Here is a 14,425-nt window from a genome sequence, read left to right as displayed (position 1 = left end):
ATGAGAGAGGACTCCAAATACAAGCGTGCAATGAGTCACACGTGCACACCCACTGCACACTTTTCTGGAGCTCATTGCAAATCGATTTCATGGACAAAGAGATGCAGCTCGCGCAGTCATTCAAGTTTTTATTCCTTAGGGTCAAAGGAAGAGCACTGTGAGTGGACTGGACTATTTCCTGAAATGGACCAGGCTCGGTGAATTCCTGAATCCCTTTCAGAGGAAAAACCCACGACCACCAGAATCAAAAGTTTAAAAGAAGTTTATGTAAAATCGATGCTTTGTTTCCTGTTTTAATTTGTAACTAAAAACAGAAAAGACTTCTGTTTTCATCCTGCTTTCCCATGATTTCAGTTGTTCACAAACTTTGTGTTTTGTAGTTTCTAGTGTGTTCCTCAAAATGTTTTTTTCCTAAATAACTTTTAATTTTCTTTTTTTTCTTTCCCCCTCTTCCTCTCTGGGTTGGGGGATGGGACGTCAGATAACTCCATTAAAAAACAACCAAACAACTTTAAAGCTGAGCTTCATTCAGGCTGTAATCCGTCCATTCATGTGTTTCTACCTCTCACAAACCGTGCTGGCAGCCCAGAGTCCAGTCCTTACATTCAGCCTCTACTGGGAAATGTTGAGGACTAGACCCAGAACACGCCTGTCATGTTCTGCTCTGTTCTACAGACTCTGCTGGGGCTGCTACATGTTGGCATCATTGACCGTGTTAGCAGCTCTTCCCTCAGGTTTATGTGATGCTTTCATCAGCTCCATGTACACAAGGAGTCAAAATAGTTTTAATAAGGAAGTAAAAACACAAGTGCAGTCACTACGGTAACAGCACAATAGATTTCTTTGTATTCATAAACACAAATGCAGTACAAGCTGCCTGTGCTTTGACAGTCCTGACATGAGAATGCATGAACTGAACTGATTTGTCAACCATTCATTAGACTCTGTTTAGACTGAGGCGGGCATGGAAGCTGTGAAAGTGGTGTGAACAGGGTCCAGTGGGCTGGTAATGTGTGCAAAGTCCATCCTGGTTACCTGTTACCATGCTTACATTTCCTGACAAAGCAAAAAGTTGAGCTTTGTGGCTGTTTCTAGTAATAAAGCACCGTATTTAACAAGTACCTGAAGATGGTGCGAGTAAAGTACCAGCTTACAGTAATTCATCCTGAGGTGACCTAGTTCCCTGGTGTCCTCCATTAATGGCTAATGGAAACTACCATTTAACACATGCAAATGTTACAGCCCAGGTGAGCGGGCACAGCTGTGGCCCACTCAGCGGGTCGGTCATTGTTGTTGAATTTACACTTCTGGGATTTCTGAAGTCTGCTTCAGCAGGGCAGTTAATGTCAGGCTCAAAAGGAAGAGGAAGTGTGGCTGGCATTGATCCTAACAGCTGATGCATCTGCAGCTCTGACGGATGAACTTTAGTAACTTCCCTAATTAACGTGTCTTTGCACCAGGACACTGGGGCCCTGCGACAGGGATTTCTGCGACAGCAAAGACGGAGGTAACATTTCAGGACTCAAAGTTTGATGAAAGAAGTTATTTTTGCAGCTGCTCAAAGTAACCGTGCAGATAAATGTCCGGAGTTCGGGCTTGGATGGATAAAGTAGTGTTGTTATACAGCTTGACTGTGTCATGGAGAAACTGCTCACGCTTGCTGGATCCGCGGGTTGTTTCAACCACGTGGGTTTCCTAGCTGCCTCGTCGCGCTTTACTTTTGTTTAAAATAATCACTCCCTTTGATCGTCGTGCTGTCTCTGCGCTCTGAATCAAGCGCTAACATCACGAGGTCTGAAGTGTGCGTCACGTGAACAAGGTAACTCTGCGGGCTCCAGCTATTGGCTGAAAGGAGCAAGACGGCTTCCCCATTGGGCAGTTTCTACTACGTCATCTTCACCGGTCTTGTTTACATCTGATTGTGTTTTGTGTGCAGGTTTGTAGCCGGTTAGCTGAAGGTAAGCGGAGGAGCTGCGCTTCTGTATTTACCGGTTACATGTTCAGTCTCCGGTCTTTTCTTCATCTTTGTACCGTAACATGTCCCGGGGTGACTTTTCATTCGCTGCCTGTTGTGTTGTGATGTAAGTGGAGCTGTGCGGCGGTGAAATTCCCCTTCGCCCACTGATGCGCTTCTGTTTCGGTTTTCCTTCCTCTCAGACGCTCCTCCCGGCTTGGCCACATCGCTGCATGTCACCTGATTTCAAGAGGAAACTGGCACCTGAATTAAAGGGACTGACTAGCTGGTTAAGTTGCGACACATGCTCTTACTAAACCGGATGGTAAAACCGTATAAAGGAGATCAGTCGTAAAAAGGGGAACCGAAACGGGGCTGTCGACATTCAGCCTCCTTCCCCCAGACGTGGAAAAAGCTAGCCGAAGCTCCTCTCGTGTAAGCTGGGCTCTGGTCTTCCTCCAGCCGGGATGTCGGACACGGACGGTTCTCTCCCTCTGCTGAAGAGGCTCAGCTACGCGGTGGGGCACTTTCTCAACGACCTGTGTGCCTCCATGTGGTTCACATATCTGCTGGTTTTCTACCACTCGGTGCTGGGATTCCAAAACACGAGTGCAGGTTAGTCCGCGTGTCGTCCTCAGCGCGGCCGGTGTTCCAGATCTACTGGCGTTTAGATCAACTGGCGTTGGTCGAACAGATGTGTGGCAGTCTTGCGTTTCAGGAGCTGCTACCGACAAACCAGCAAAAAAACGCCAAATGTGTCACCTGTGACACTTGTGAGGTTGTCTCAAACACACTCCGTCAGTCTTGATGCTGTTGAACAACAAAATGTTTAAAAATGTGGCGAGTTTACCTGGTGATATCCTCATGCGTGACGCGATCGCGAAAACAGCAAACAAGTAACACCACGCCGTTGTTGTTCACAGGACAGCAAGAGTAAACGATCGGGAGACTCTTGTCGTCGTTATCGTTCCCCTCGCACGGTTTATTTCTCCGAATTCAGCGTTTTTGCTTCACAACTACAGCGAGCAGTTTACTTTGTGCACTAACATGGACTCGAGTCAACCAGCGCCACCTCTGGCCAAGTGCCACAGCCTACAGCCAGATCAACCTGTGACACACATCTGCAGCACGTTTGAATTCGTGTCATGCACATTTGTACCTTTCAATTGTGTCTGTCTGTGCGTCATGCAAACAAACCTTTGAAATGAATGAAATGATATCATGTATTTATTATCAGCCTACATTTGTACAAAATGCCAAATGACATACACATAAGAATCACCATCCTGATATCAATACTTTTGCCCATACGAAAAATGTCGTGAACACACTAATATTTCACCAGTGTTGTAACATCACATGTCGTTAGCGTAGTCTGTCTGTGTCTGCCCTCTGCAAACAAACATGTTAGAGTTGGTTGTGATATACAGTCTGCATAAGTGTGGTCAATCTAATAAACATTTATAAGGAGATGGCAGTTACTGTGAATGTACAGCAGTTACACAGTGATTAGTAATAAACAGTCAGACAATGACCCTGACAATCTCATTCAATCTTGCAGATTGCACCTTCTGTGGAAAGTGGTACCACACGGTGTGTGTGGACTTCCCCTGTGCAGAAGGCGACTACAAATGTTGTGGGTGCTAAATAAACAGAAAAAATTGATCCCTGTTGTCTTTGCTTACTGATTGTTTTTAGTGTTGACAATCCACATTGCTGCCATTGCATCTTTCAACATGTTTGTGGGTAGATTTGGATGTACCAGGGGTAAGTGCAGCCACTCAGCCTCTACTCACTGTGATCATAGCAGCAGGTGCAGATGTGTCACAAGTTAATCTAGTAGTGGCCTATGGTCATGTGTTAGTGGTGGGAACAGTCATATCCACTCACTCTCACTGGCTGTTTATTACTAATCACTGTGTAACTGCTGTGAATTCACAGTAACTGCCGTCTCCTTACAAATCTTCATTAGATTAACCACACTTATACAGACTGTATATAACTCCAGCCATGTTGATGAATTGCCTATATTGGCTGGAAATATTCATTTTCAGGGAAAAGACACAGACAGACGATGCTTACAGGATGTGATGTGACAACACTAATGAAATATTGATGTGTCATATTTGTCCAAGGTGTATTTCATTGTTATGGAAAAAGAGAATATTAAAATCATGATGACCAATTGGAGTGGTGATGTCTATGACTTTGTGTATATAATTTGGAATTTTGTACAAATGTGGGCCAATAAGGAATATATGATATCATTTCATTCTTTCCAAAGGTTTATTTGCATGACGCACAAACAGACACAATTGAAAGGTACAAATGTGCATGACACGAATTCAAACGTGCTGCAGATGTGTGTCACAGGTTGATCTGGCTGTAGGCTGTGGCACTTGGCCAGAGGTGGCGCTGGTTGACTCGAGTCCATGTTAGTGCACAAAGTAAACAGCTCGCTGTAGTTGTGAAGCAAAAACGCTGAAACCGGAGAAATAAACCGTGCGAGGGGAACGATAACGACGACAAGAGTCTCCCGATCGTTTACTCTTTGTGTCCTGTGAACAACAACGGCGTGGTGTTACTTGTTTGCTGTTTTCGCGATCGCGTCGCGCATGAGGATATCACCAGGTAAACTCGCCACATTTTTAAACATTTTGTTGTTCAACAGCATCAAGACTGACGGAGTGTGTTTGAGACAACCTCACAAGTGTCACAGGTGACACATTTGGCGTTTTTTTGCTGGTTTGTCGGTAGCAGCTCCTGAAACGCAAGACTGCCGCACACCTGTTCGACCAACGCCAGTTGATCTAAACGCCAGTAGATCTGGAACACCGGTACTCGCGGGTCATGTTTGCACATCGCCAGGCTTTGTTTTCTCTGACGAGCCTCACAGCAGTGCTGTGGGGGTCATTATGTCACCCAGTGTAACATGTGCTGCTTAACATCTTTAGTTTCAGTTCTGACGTCTTCGTGACGCCATCACTGGATGACGTTCACACTCTGACGTCACCACCACGTGTCACGTCTTTGTCCACACGCGGGAGTTGGATTAGGTCTTTTCCTGAGCCCAGCTGAGCGTGATGAATGGTTTCAATTCAATTCAATTTTATTTATATAGCGCCAAATCACAACAAAAGGCGCTTCATAGGTACAGAGAAAAACCCAACAATCATATGACCCCCTATGAGCAGCACTTTGGCGACAGTGGGAAGGACAAACTCCCTTTTAACAGGAAGAAACCTCCATGCTCAGGGAGGGGCGGGGCCATCTGCTGTGATTGGTTGGGGTGAGAGAAGGAAGACAGGATAAAGACACGCTGTGGAAGAGAGACAGAGATTAATAACAGATATGATTCAATGCAGAGAGGTCTGTTAATACACAGTGAGTGAGAAAGGTGACTGGAAAGGAAAAACTCAATGCATCATGGGAATCCCCCAGCAGCCTACATCTATTGCAGCATAACTAAGGGAGGATTCAGGGTCACCTGGTCCAGCCCTAACTATATGCTTTAGCAAAAAGGAAAGTTTGAAGCCTAATCTTGAAAGTAGAGATAGTGTCTGTCTCCTGAATCCAAACTGGAAGCTGGTTCCACAGAAGAGGGGCCTGAAAACTGAAGGCTCTGCCTCCCATTCTACTTTTAAATACTCTAGGAACAACAAGTAGGCCTGCAGAGCGAGAGCGAAGTGCTCTAATAGGGTGATATGGTACTACAAGGTCATTAAGATAAGATGGGGCCTGATTATTTAAGACCTGTATTTCACTTTGTCTCTGCACATCCGTCCTCATTTACTGTGAGGACTACTCACAGTTTAACAGTTTAGCTTCAGCGTGCGGTGCTGTAACACCAAGGTGCAGACGGATATAAGTGACTGTGTCCTTGCTGTTGTTGTGTCTGTTCTCAGTGATTGTTGCAGTAGGTCACAGCGTGTCTCCTTTGGTGCAGGTGTGCTTTTGCTGGTCGGGCAGGTAGCCGATGGTATCTGTACGCCTCTTATTGGCTACGAGTCCGACCGAAGCCCCGGCTGTAGAAACTACGGCAAGAGGAAGACGTGGCATTTAGTCGGTAAGTACACAAAGTGAAAGCAGAGCCCTTTGTCTCTCATATATAAATACATCTGTATATGCGCATGGATATGTCTCAGTCAGATAAACCTCTGTGTTCATAGTGTTCAGCAGAGGTTAAGTTTCAACTGCTTTGGTGTTAATGACATTAAATCCATGCGCCATAGAGGGGCGACACTGAGACCCCTGAACAGATGCTGCTGCAGACATTTTCTCCTCCTCTTTAAAGCCTGACTGGCATTCACCATGAAACACCACAATGGGCAGGTCCACTGCAGCACAACCCGCAGCTCTGGTACCAACCAGCCACTACTGTTTATCCTAAAATGAACACGTTAGATCATGCTCAGTTCTTTGTTGCTAACCTATGAGCATGAATAATAGCTGAGATATTTATAAATAATGTCATACGGTCACCGCTGTCATCGTGACAGCACAGAGTGCAGGTTTTAGTCGTCACTGCACATCAATGACTCGGTGTGTGATTCTCTCAGAGGTCATGTGCCCTGAGAGTCATTAAGCTGCGTTTGAGTGACGTCTTCATTTTTATTTCTTTATTTTTGGGTGTCGTTTTGTTTTAGGGCCTCGTGGACCTGAGACACCAGTCAGTCCTCTGGTCATAGTTACTAACACGTGCTATGGGTAACATACTGTGAGATGCTGTCTGTAGGCAGCATGTGCACAGAGTATGTGTATTCTTATGGCAGTGATAGCCATACTGGGAATAGTGATGTTTTTGAAGATAAGCTGAGTCTTTTCAGTTTTTGCTGAGTGGAAATAAAAGCTGATTGTTTCTGAGCCCAAAACAATCAGCTTAGCCTTTCAGGAGAAACAGTGTTGTGAGCAGATTTACCGCGAAATCTGAAAGCTCTGCTTTTTAGGGTTTGTGTGTAAACTCTCGTGACTACAGACAGAGATCGACGTTCCCACCGTTCCCATTTCAAGTGCATAATCCCAACTATGGTGGCTGCTGGAGACCAAACATCAGAAACATTCAGTTTAGACAAAGTTTGCCTTAAACGCTTCAATCCCACCACAACACACAGAAACACTGCTGGATATGACGTCCCTGGAAAATTAAATCATCTTCATTCAAGTTGGATTTTGTTTAGTTTGATGATAACAGCCGTGAAGTTATTTATTACTCCAGGACTTTCAGTACATCGACTCGGTTCAGTTAAATGTGAGTGGCTGGTGAGACTTAAAATGCACTTATAAAAATTTAGGGCTAAAGTAAAACATGTGCGTGGATATTGCCCCGTCTCATGACTTTAATTGTTTACCGTGCTATTTTCCAGGAAAGTCTGCCATATGAACCAAAAGGTCAAGGTAGGTTTGCACTGATTAACCACAGTCAGCCTGCTGTGCATGTATACATATACATGGAAAGACTGTGCTCCAACACCTACCGTGGATTTTATTGATCAGGTTCACATGATACGTTTTAACAACTTAACGCTGTGCAAACAAGAGCCCCGTAGGGAAACAGGCTGAGGCTTGTGCATATTGTTGCCTATTGTGTTACCAAAGCAGCTGTCAAGCAGGAACAAAAGCACAGAACTAAAAGCAGCGGTGCTGAGACGTATGAAAGTTTCCCCAGAGTTCTCGTTGGGCGACTGCGTCATCTGGTTGCCAAGCTGCTGTGCAACATCTGCTGAAATAGTCCTGATGCATGCAGAAGGCAGATGAGGGGAAACCAAACCCCTGTTAGCCACTGAGGTCAGCTGTGAAGAGCTCTGTTCTCATTATGTTCCTCTATGTGCTCATCTGGTACTAGTTAATGGGGAGGGGGTAAATGAAAAACCAATAATACATAGATATGATCCGCGTTGTGTCATCTCTTTGCTTCTGTATGTGTTTACATCCAGGTACACTGAGCGTAGTGCTCTCCTTTGCCTTCATCTTTAACCAGTGTGTGGGCTGCAGCTTCCTCACCCCTCAGTGGGCCAGTCTAATCTACTTCGTCCCATTCATCATCATCTTTCAGTTCGGCTGGGCCGCCACGCAGATCTCTCACCTGTCCCTCATCCCAGAGCTGGTCACTTGTGAGCATGCTAAAGTAGAGCTCACCGCGTACAGGTTAATACACGCGTGCTTTACATGACGAGAATCAAAAGATAGATGCACATCCCAAAGGTTGATGCTGTTCATCTGGATGTTTTCAGTGGCAGAAACTGAAAACATCCAGGAAGTGACCTCACAGCCCAGCGCTCAGTCAGCTGGTTTCAGTCACCTGTTTATAAGGTTGAAACCTGCAGTCAGCTGATGAGGATGAAACGTTTCTCCCACTGAAAACATCCAGATGAACAGAATCACCCTTTTCATGTTTCCTCACCTTGAACGTGCATCACGGTGTGAACGTCCACTCTGTGCTTTGTGTGTGGGAGCAGGTACGCGTTCACAGTGATAGCCAACATCACCGTGTATGGAGTGGCTTACCTGCTGTTTCACGTCCAGGCTGGAGAGGATGAAGACCCTGATTCACTGGGACCAGCAGACATCATCATCTTCAGGGTGAGCAGGCTGACGCGTGGGCATAGCTGCGAGCACAGCACGGTGTAGCAGCATCAGAGTGGGGCTGAAAGCTGTTGGAGTTCAAGCCTCTGGCTCTGCCAGCGTACTCTGTAAGACTGTGAATGTAGATGTGTACTGTGGAAAAAACCCAGGATGTAAATGTCTCTTCCTACACTTGTTTTTGCAGAAAGGTGCACGTTTCTATTAGTTTTTATTCAAGCAGAAAATACAGACCCAGGATTCTTGTGTTTGTTGTTAATGTTATGTTTGTGCTTGGTGCTCCCACCTGCAGTTTTCTGTGTACACGAGCAGATCAGGACAGTGGTGAGGTTTCTCTGGGTTTGTGGCAGCTTTGAACACAAACACTGCTGTATATCCTGCTGCTGCACAAACATGCTTCAGCAGAACTCTGTGCAGGGCTGTGACGGGAAGCAGATTCATTATTCACTTGGCTTTCTGTGAGTGCTGCCTCCTCGACGCAGTCACAAGATTAAGAAGCTTTAGGTTGATTATCCAGGTTTCCCTCTGTTCTAGAACAAAGCCTCCTTGAACCTAATTACCTTCATTTGCACACAGGAACAGGCAGTAACAGTGTGACAGCAAAGTTGTGTACTTTTCTTTTTTGTATTTATATGGTGACGACTGTACAGACCACATAAAGCCATCAATGATACTTTTGCACTCAGCATATAAAGATGGCGGCCGCGCTGCATCTGGATGATATTTACTGTGTAGATCAGCTTTTAAAGAGGGGAGACGAAGCTCGCCGGCCACAGCAGAAGCTGCCGGGCTGACAGGTGGGACAGAAATGAACAGTCGATAGAAACGGTGATCCCAGGGTTTGATAACTCCGCCCACTCAGGGCAGCAGGAGCTTGTTTGTAGCAGCGATGATGAGGTGTGCCACGCTGTGTGTAATTGCAGAATCTGTCACTAATTGTTTTGGGGATCGGTGTCGTCTTCTCCGTCGTTTTCCACGTGGGAACAAAAGAGAGCAATGGAGCAAGCGAGGAGTCGGAGGAGGCCGAGGGGGAGCGGAGGCCACTGCTGCCGCGCTCCAACACCTTCTCGTCTCTCCTGCAGTGGAAATGCTGGCTGCGACAGCCTTCTTTCTACCAGGTATGGAGCTTTGAATGACTTAAGCACTGACGCCACCTCCACCCGAACCTCTTCAGAATGACGGGAGCGGCTTCCAAGGCTGGGCGGGCGTCAGCGCCCGTTCAGCTTGAGATGTAGGATTTTGATATCGTAGCTGCATCAGCAGACCTGCTCGCTGTGTCTCTGCAGGTGGCCGTGCTCTACATGTCCACCAGGCTGATCGTCAACCTGTCTCAGACGTACATCTCCATGTATCTCATCAACACTCTGGGGCTGCCAAAGGTGACGGGAAATCGTCCAGTTCACCCGTAACACGCTGGGTTGTCGTCACGCGCTCATCTTCTGCTTGTTTTTTCCTCCCAACAGAAGTTCATAGCTACCATCCCATTGGTGATGTACGTGAGCGGCTTCCTGTCCTCCTTTATCATGAAGCCTGTCAGCAAACTCATTGGGAAATGTGTAAGTAAACCAGGTCAGGTTTCTGAAAGCAGCACGAGTGGCTCTGAGGGACTCGCTGCGCTCCTCGCTGTAGAAAACAAAACGTCATATTTGTTCTTGTCAGTCACGCTGACACGATTGCACCACAGAAATGGGGAAGGTGGAGCCTGTGCTGTGTTCACAGTAACAATACTTCATTACTCAGTAACAGGATGTGATTGCTTCTGTATCTGCATCATCAAAAAGGCAGAAGTGGGTCACTGTCATGTGTCTTCTGTCCTCTGATTGGTCCAGCTTACTTACTTCGTGGGCCTGCTGCTGATCATGGCGTTCTCGTATTGGGTGCTGCTGGACGTCACCATGGGTCAGCAGGTATACGGGGCGGCCGTGCTGCTGGGGGCCGGGTCCGCCACCATCCTGGTCATATCGCTCGCCATGACTGCGGAGCTCATTGCAGATCAGACGGTAAGACGTGCGTGAAAGGCCGAGGCGGAGGACGAAGGATCCTGTTGTTTGAGCGAATTTGTTCATCTCTTTGCAGCAAAGCGCAGCGTTCGTGTACGGAGCCATGAGTTTCACTGACAAGCTGGCCAATGGACTGGCAGTGATGATCATTCAGGCCCTGCATCCCTGCCAGTTAGTGCACACACACGCACACGCACACACACACGCACACACACACGCACACACACACGCACGCACGCACACTAGAATCTGGCAGAGTGTGTGTGTCCTCCATCCTGATGCCTGAGTGTGAACGCTGCACCACTGTGGCCTCTGTGTCTCGGTGACAGTCTGCTGAGAATCATTGAGGTTTTTATTGTTAATTAAAGCAAAATTAAAACCCTTAAAACTGATGTCGTTAACTAAAACTCTGCAGATGTGATCAGTGTCAGGTTGTAGTACGACTTGGTTACTTGTTCTGATCAACGGCGTCAGATAGAAACAGTAAACATGTCAAACAGTTACATGTGCACACGTCCGGTACTGTGCTGCTAGGACACACACGTGTGTGTGTGTTTAAAAAGAACCCATCCTGACAGTAAACTCTTCTGTGTGTGTGTGTGTGTGTGTGTGTGTGTGTGTGTGTGTGTGTGTGTGTGTGTGTGACAGCACTGTGGTGTGCTGTCCTGCCTGTGTGTGGTTCTACCATTACATCTTGGTCATCGTAACGGGAGGCGTTTCCATCGTCGCAGCTTTGGCCCTTTGCTCCATCCTCATCTGGCCAATCAAGATCAGAGGGCGTAAGTCTCTCTCTCTCTCTCTCTCACACTCACACACACACACACACACACACACACACACACACACACACACACACACACACACACTGTTTCTTGTGCGTCTTCACCTTTTCACTGTGTGTGTTTGCAGGTGCTCTGCCAATCATCTCCAGTGAAGCAAATGGAATCAACTGACAGGGCTCCTCCCACATCATCTCACCACGGGGAACTTTTTCAGGGAACGGCAGGAATCCTGTGGGACTTCCTGACCCGCTGCTGAAACCAAGAAGCTTTCTGTTTTTAAACTGAGATTTGCATCCTTTCATAACCTTGTTTTGTCTTCATTTTCCAACAAACCTCTGGCGTCGGACTACAGGCCAGCAAACACGTGCACAGCTGCACCTGCACTGCTTTAAAGAATTGAGTCGCACAATAAGCTAGTTTGTAATGATTTTTGAGTACAGTGGCTGCAGCTGATTTCCTCTCACCTCTGACCCCCATGATTTTCACTGTGCACATGACAGGCCCGGCTCTGCAGCACTTATTTCCTTTTACTACACGGGGTCAGCCTGAAATTCCCTAAATGTGAATGAAGCCACTACACGGAGTTTGGAAAATGATGAGCAAACAGTTGTGCTCCTTAAACAGACATCAAACATGTTTCACACGTGCACTGTGCAGGAGAGCAGGGCTGGCTGCATGTCGCATTAATGTCCTGGATGACAAAGGGAACCGAGCCCCTGCTCGGAGGAGGACGTGAACGCCGTTCGGTGTCCTCAGCAGTAAAATCTTCCCCAGGTTTCACTAAAAGAGTCATTCCACTACCCCCCGCTACCATTGGACACACAAGGCCGTCTGTACAGCGTGCAGGCTGACGGCGAGGAGGAGGATGCACAGACGACACTAATACAAGCGTTTACCTCGAAGACGTTTGACTGGACTCGCTCAGTGACGCAGGTCAGAGGAAGTCCCTGCTGAGCTTCACCGGCTTGTTTCCAGTTGTGCTGTCCTGGAATTTGTCCTCAAATGTTATGTAAACTGGAATCAAATGGAAGATGAATCACGTTTGTAATTAAGTGAGTTGATGAGCAGAGCTGTGTCTGACATTTAAACGCTTCAAAGGGATCAAATGTATTTGATGTGTGCATAGGAGGGAAGGTGGTGTTGGACCAGAGCTTTGTAATGATCAGCAGGACCTTTTTACTTTGTCTTCTACCTGTGTGATAAATCCTTTATTAAACAGGAGTCATTCCTCTGGTACGTTCTTCTTCTCAGCTGTGAACAGTTGCTACAGACGTCTGTCCCCGAACAGAAGCTGGCAGGTTATAATATTCATACAGTATGAAACCGCTGCTTCTAATTACAGCCAGTTTTATGGTCGCAGCAGCAGAGCTGTGACCCCTCGACCGTAACAGAGCTCACTATAACTCAGGGGTGTCCAGCTCCAGGCCTGGAGGGTCCTGCAGGTTTAGATCTGACCCTGGGTCAGCACACCTGAATGTCACAGTTCATTCCCAGGTCTCTGGAGAACTTCAGGACATGTTGAGGTCATTTAGCCATTTAAATCAGCTGTGATGGATCGAGGACACGTCTAAAGCCTGCAGGCCCCCCAGGCCTGGAGCTGGACCCCTCTGGTGTAACTACTGATGTTGTCACCCACTCCCACTCAGTCTGATTTAAACTTCATCATCACTCACGATGCAACCGGAAACCTGCACCTCCCAACACGTGCAACCACACGCAGCCCGCAACGCCTGAAAGGCGTGGAAGGTCCTACGGGTCATAGATTTCCCACAGTGGAGCAACTCCCCACCAGCTGTGATCATAGCTTTGAGTCTGTCTTCACGTGTCCCAGCACCAAACACACTTATTCACATCACCAACACGGTGCAGCGTGGACCATCAACGAGTGGCACGCACATCCACGCACCGTTTCTGCTCTGGCAGCTCCGTATGCTCCGCCCCTCCTCCGCACACGCCCACATCAAAGTGCAACCTGAACTGTTGCTATCCGATTGTTAAGTGATGACGTGACGAATCCTACTTCCGGGTCTAAAGTAGCTGCGTTTAATATGTTTAATGTTTTGTATTTTCTTCTATTTGATCTCAAAAAGCTCCTAAAACAGTCAGTGATCCCTGTTGACCTCCCTCGGCTTTTATTACCACTAATCATTTATTTAAGCTCAGTTTTTAAAACCTTAGGATGTAACTACAGCCCAGCCCATGCAGCAGTATATGAATGACTAACCTCGTATTGTGGATGGATTATCTCAGTTGTTCTCCTGGCTGAAGTTTGGTCCTTTTACAGCATCCTGCCATGCGATTACATTTGTTCCTGATCACCAGGAACACTCACGGTAACTTTTATCGAGTGGAAAAAAAGTTAGCTTGTTTATATTATGCTAACATAGCTGTGTCGCTAGCGGTCACGTAGCACATCATTATATACCAGCTAGCCCAACTTCAGTAACCCTACAAACGTCACTGCTGTTTAGTTTTCTGTCTTCATTTATGTTGGAAGTGATAGCAGAGCTGTACGTTTTAATTTGTTTCCAAAACCCCGCAGTCAGGACATGCTATATTGTATTTAGATAGAAGCTAGCGAGCTAACTCCCTGCTAACTTCTAACTCCGTTAAATGTCATAACTTCCGTTTTCATGGATGCCTGGATGTTAAACTCAATTGTTACACCTGGTAGAGCAGAACGCTGATCATTTTATTAAAGATGAAAGACTTTAGACAGTTTTTCAACTCTCAGTAATGCCATAGTGATCGTTTGATATATGGACCTGCAGCGGAGTTTAGGTCCAGACACGGCTAGTGACGTCAGACTGAACAACCGGATTCTCATCCCACCTTCACACACACGTATCCTGTTTCTGCTGACCTTCCTTTGTCGTTCTGTCCCTCCACCTCTGCAGAGGCTCCACCCTAAAACCTTTGACTGGAGACCTCAGCACGTCTCGTGTGCCCAGCACTTTCACAAGCGTCTGTGTCCCTGCAGAGCACAGCTCTTCTCCTAGCTCCCATCCTGTGTTTTCTCCATAGACCATAGGTGTCAAACTCTGGCCCGCGGGCCAAATTTGGCCCGCAGCCTAATTACATTTGGCCCGCGAAGCCATACCAAATTACTA

At 46.8% G+C, this 14,425-nt stretch overlaps 1 protein-coding gene across 2 annotated transcripts; it reads left to right on the top strand.

Moving 5' to 3' along the window:
* Positions 1-1,681: 1,681 nt before the first annotated feature.
* Positions 1,682-12,743, top strand: LOC146648874 (major facilitator superfamily domain-containing protein 12-like). Of its 2 annotated transcripts, XM_085388259.1 has the most exons (12): positions 1,682-1,958; positions 2,158-2,569; positions 5,901-6,020; positions 7,888-8,098; positions 8,410-8,533; positions 9,457-9,651; positions 9,820-9,912; positions 9,997-10,089; positions 10,363-10,533; positions 10,610-10,704; positions 11,182-11,312; positions 11,443-12,743. In XM_085388259.1, exons 2-12 carry the CDS (start codon positions 2,422-2,424, stop codon positions 11,484-11,486), a joined length of 1,425 nt encoding a protein of 474 aa, XP_085244385.1. In that variant the 5' UTR covers positions 1,682-1,958; positions 2,158-2,421; the 3' UTR covers positions 11,487-12,743. The 2 variants fall into 2 exon arrangements, with proteins under 2 accessions (XP_085244385.1, XP_085244386.1); XM_085388260.1 differs by lacking the exons at positions 1,682-1,958; positions 2,158-2,569 and adding an exon at positions 4,449-4,585.
* The last annotated feature ends 1,682 nt before the right edge of the window (positions 12,744-14,425 follow it).

This window comes from Rhamphochromis longiceps, linkage group LG18 (assembly GCF_057381845.1).
Source record: "Rhamphochromis longiceps isolate RC_006_pf linkage group LG18, R_longiceps_female_GT1.1, whole genome shotgun sequence".
NCBI classification, from domain to species: domain Eukaryota; kingdom Metazoa; phylum Chordata; class Actinopteri; order Cichliformes; family Cichlidae; genus Rhamphochromis; species Rhamphochromis longiceps.
The sequence above is the reverse complement of the archived record's forward strand: the minus strand, read 5'-3'. Positions and strand labels throughout refer to the sequence as shown.

What these genes read in the sequence shown, in the direction of transcription:
- LOC146648874 (XM_085388259.1), top strand. Translation starts at nt 2,422, where the DNA reads ATGTCGGACACGGACGGTTCTCTCCCTCTGCTGAAGAGGCTCAGCTAC. An exon ending in GACAGCCTTCTTTCTACCAG is followed by an intron (nt 9,652 to 9,819) that starts GTATGGAGCTTT and finishes GTGTCTCTGCAG; the next exon opens with GTGGCCGTGCTCTACATGTC. An exon ending in AGCTCATTGCAGATCAGACG is followed by an intron (nt 10,534 to 10,609) that starts GTAAGACGTGCG and finishes ATCTCTTTGCAG; the next exon opens with CAAAGCGCAGCGTTCGTGTA.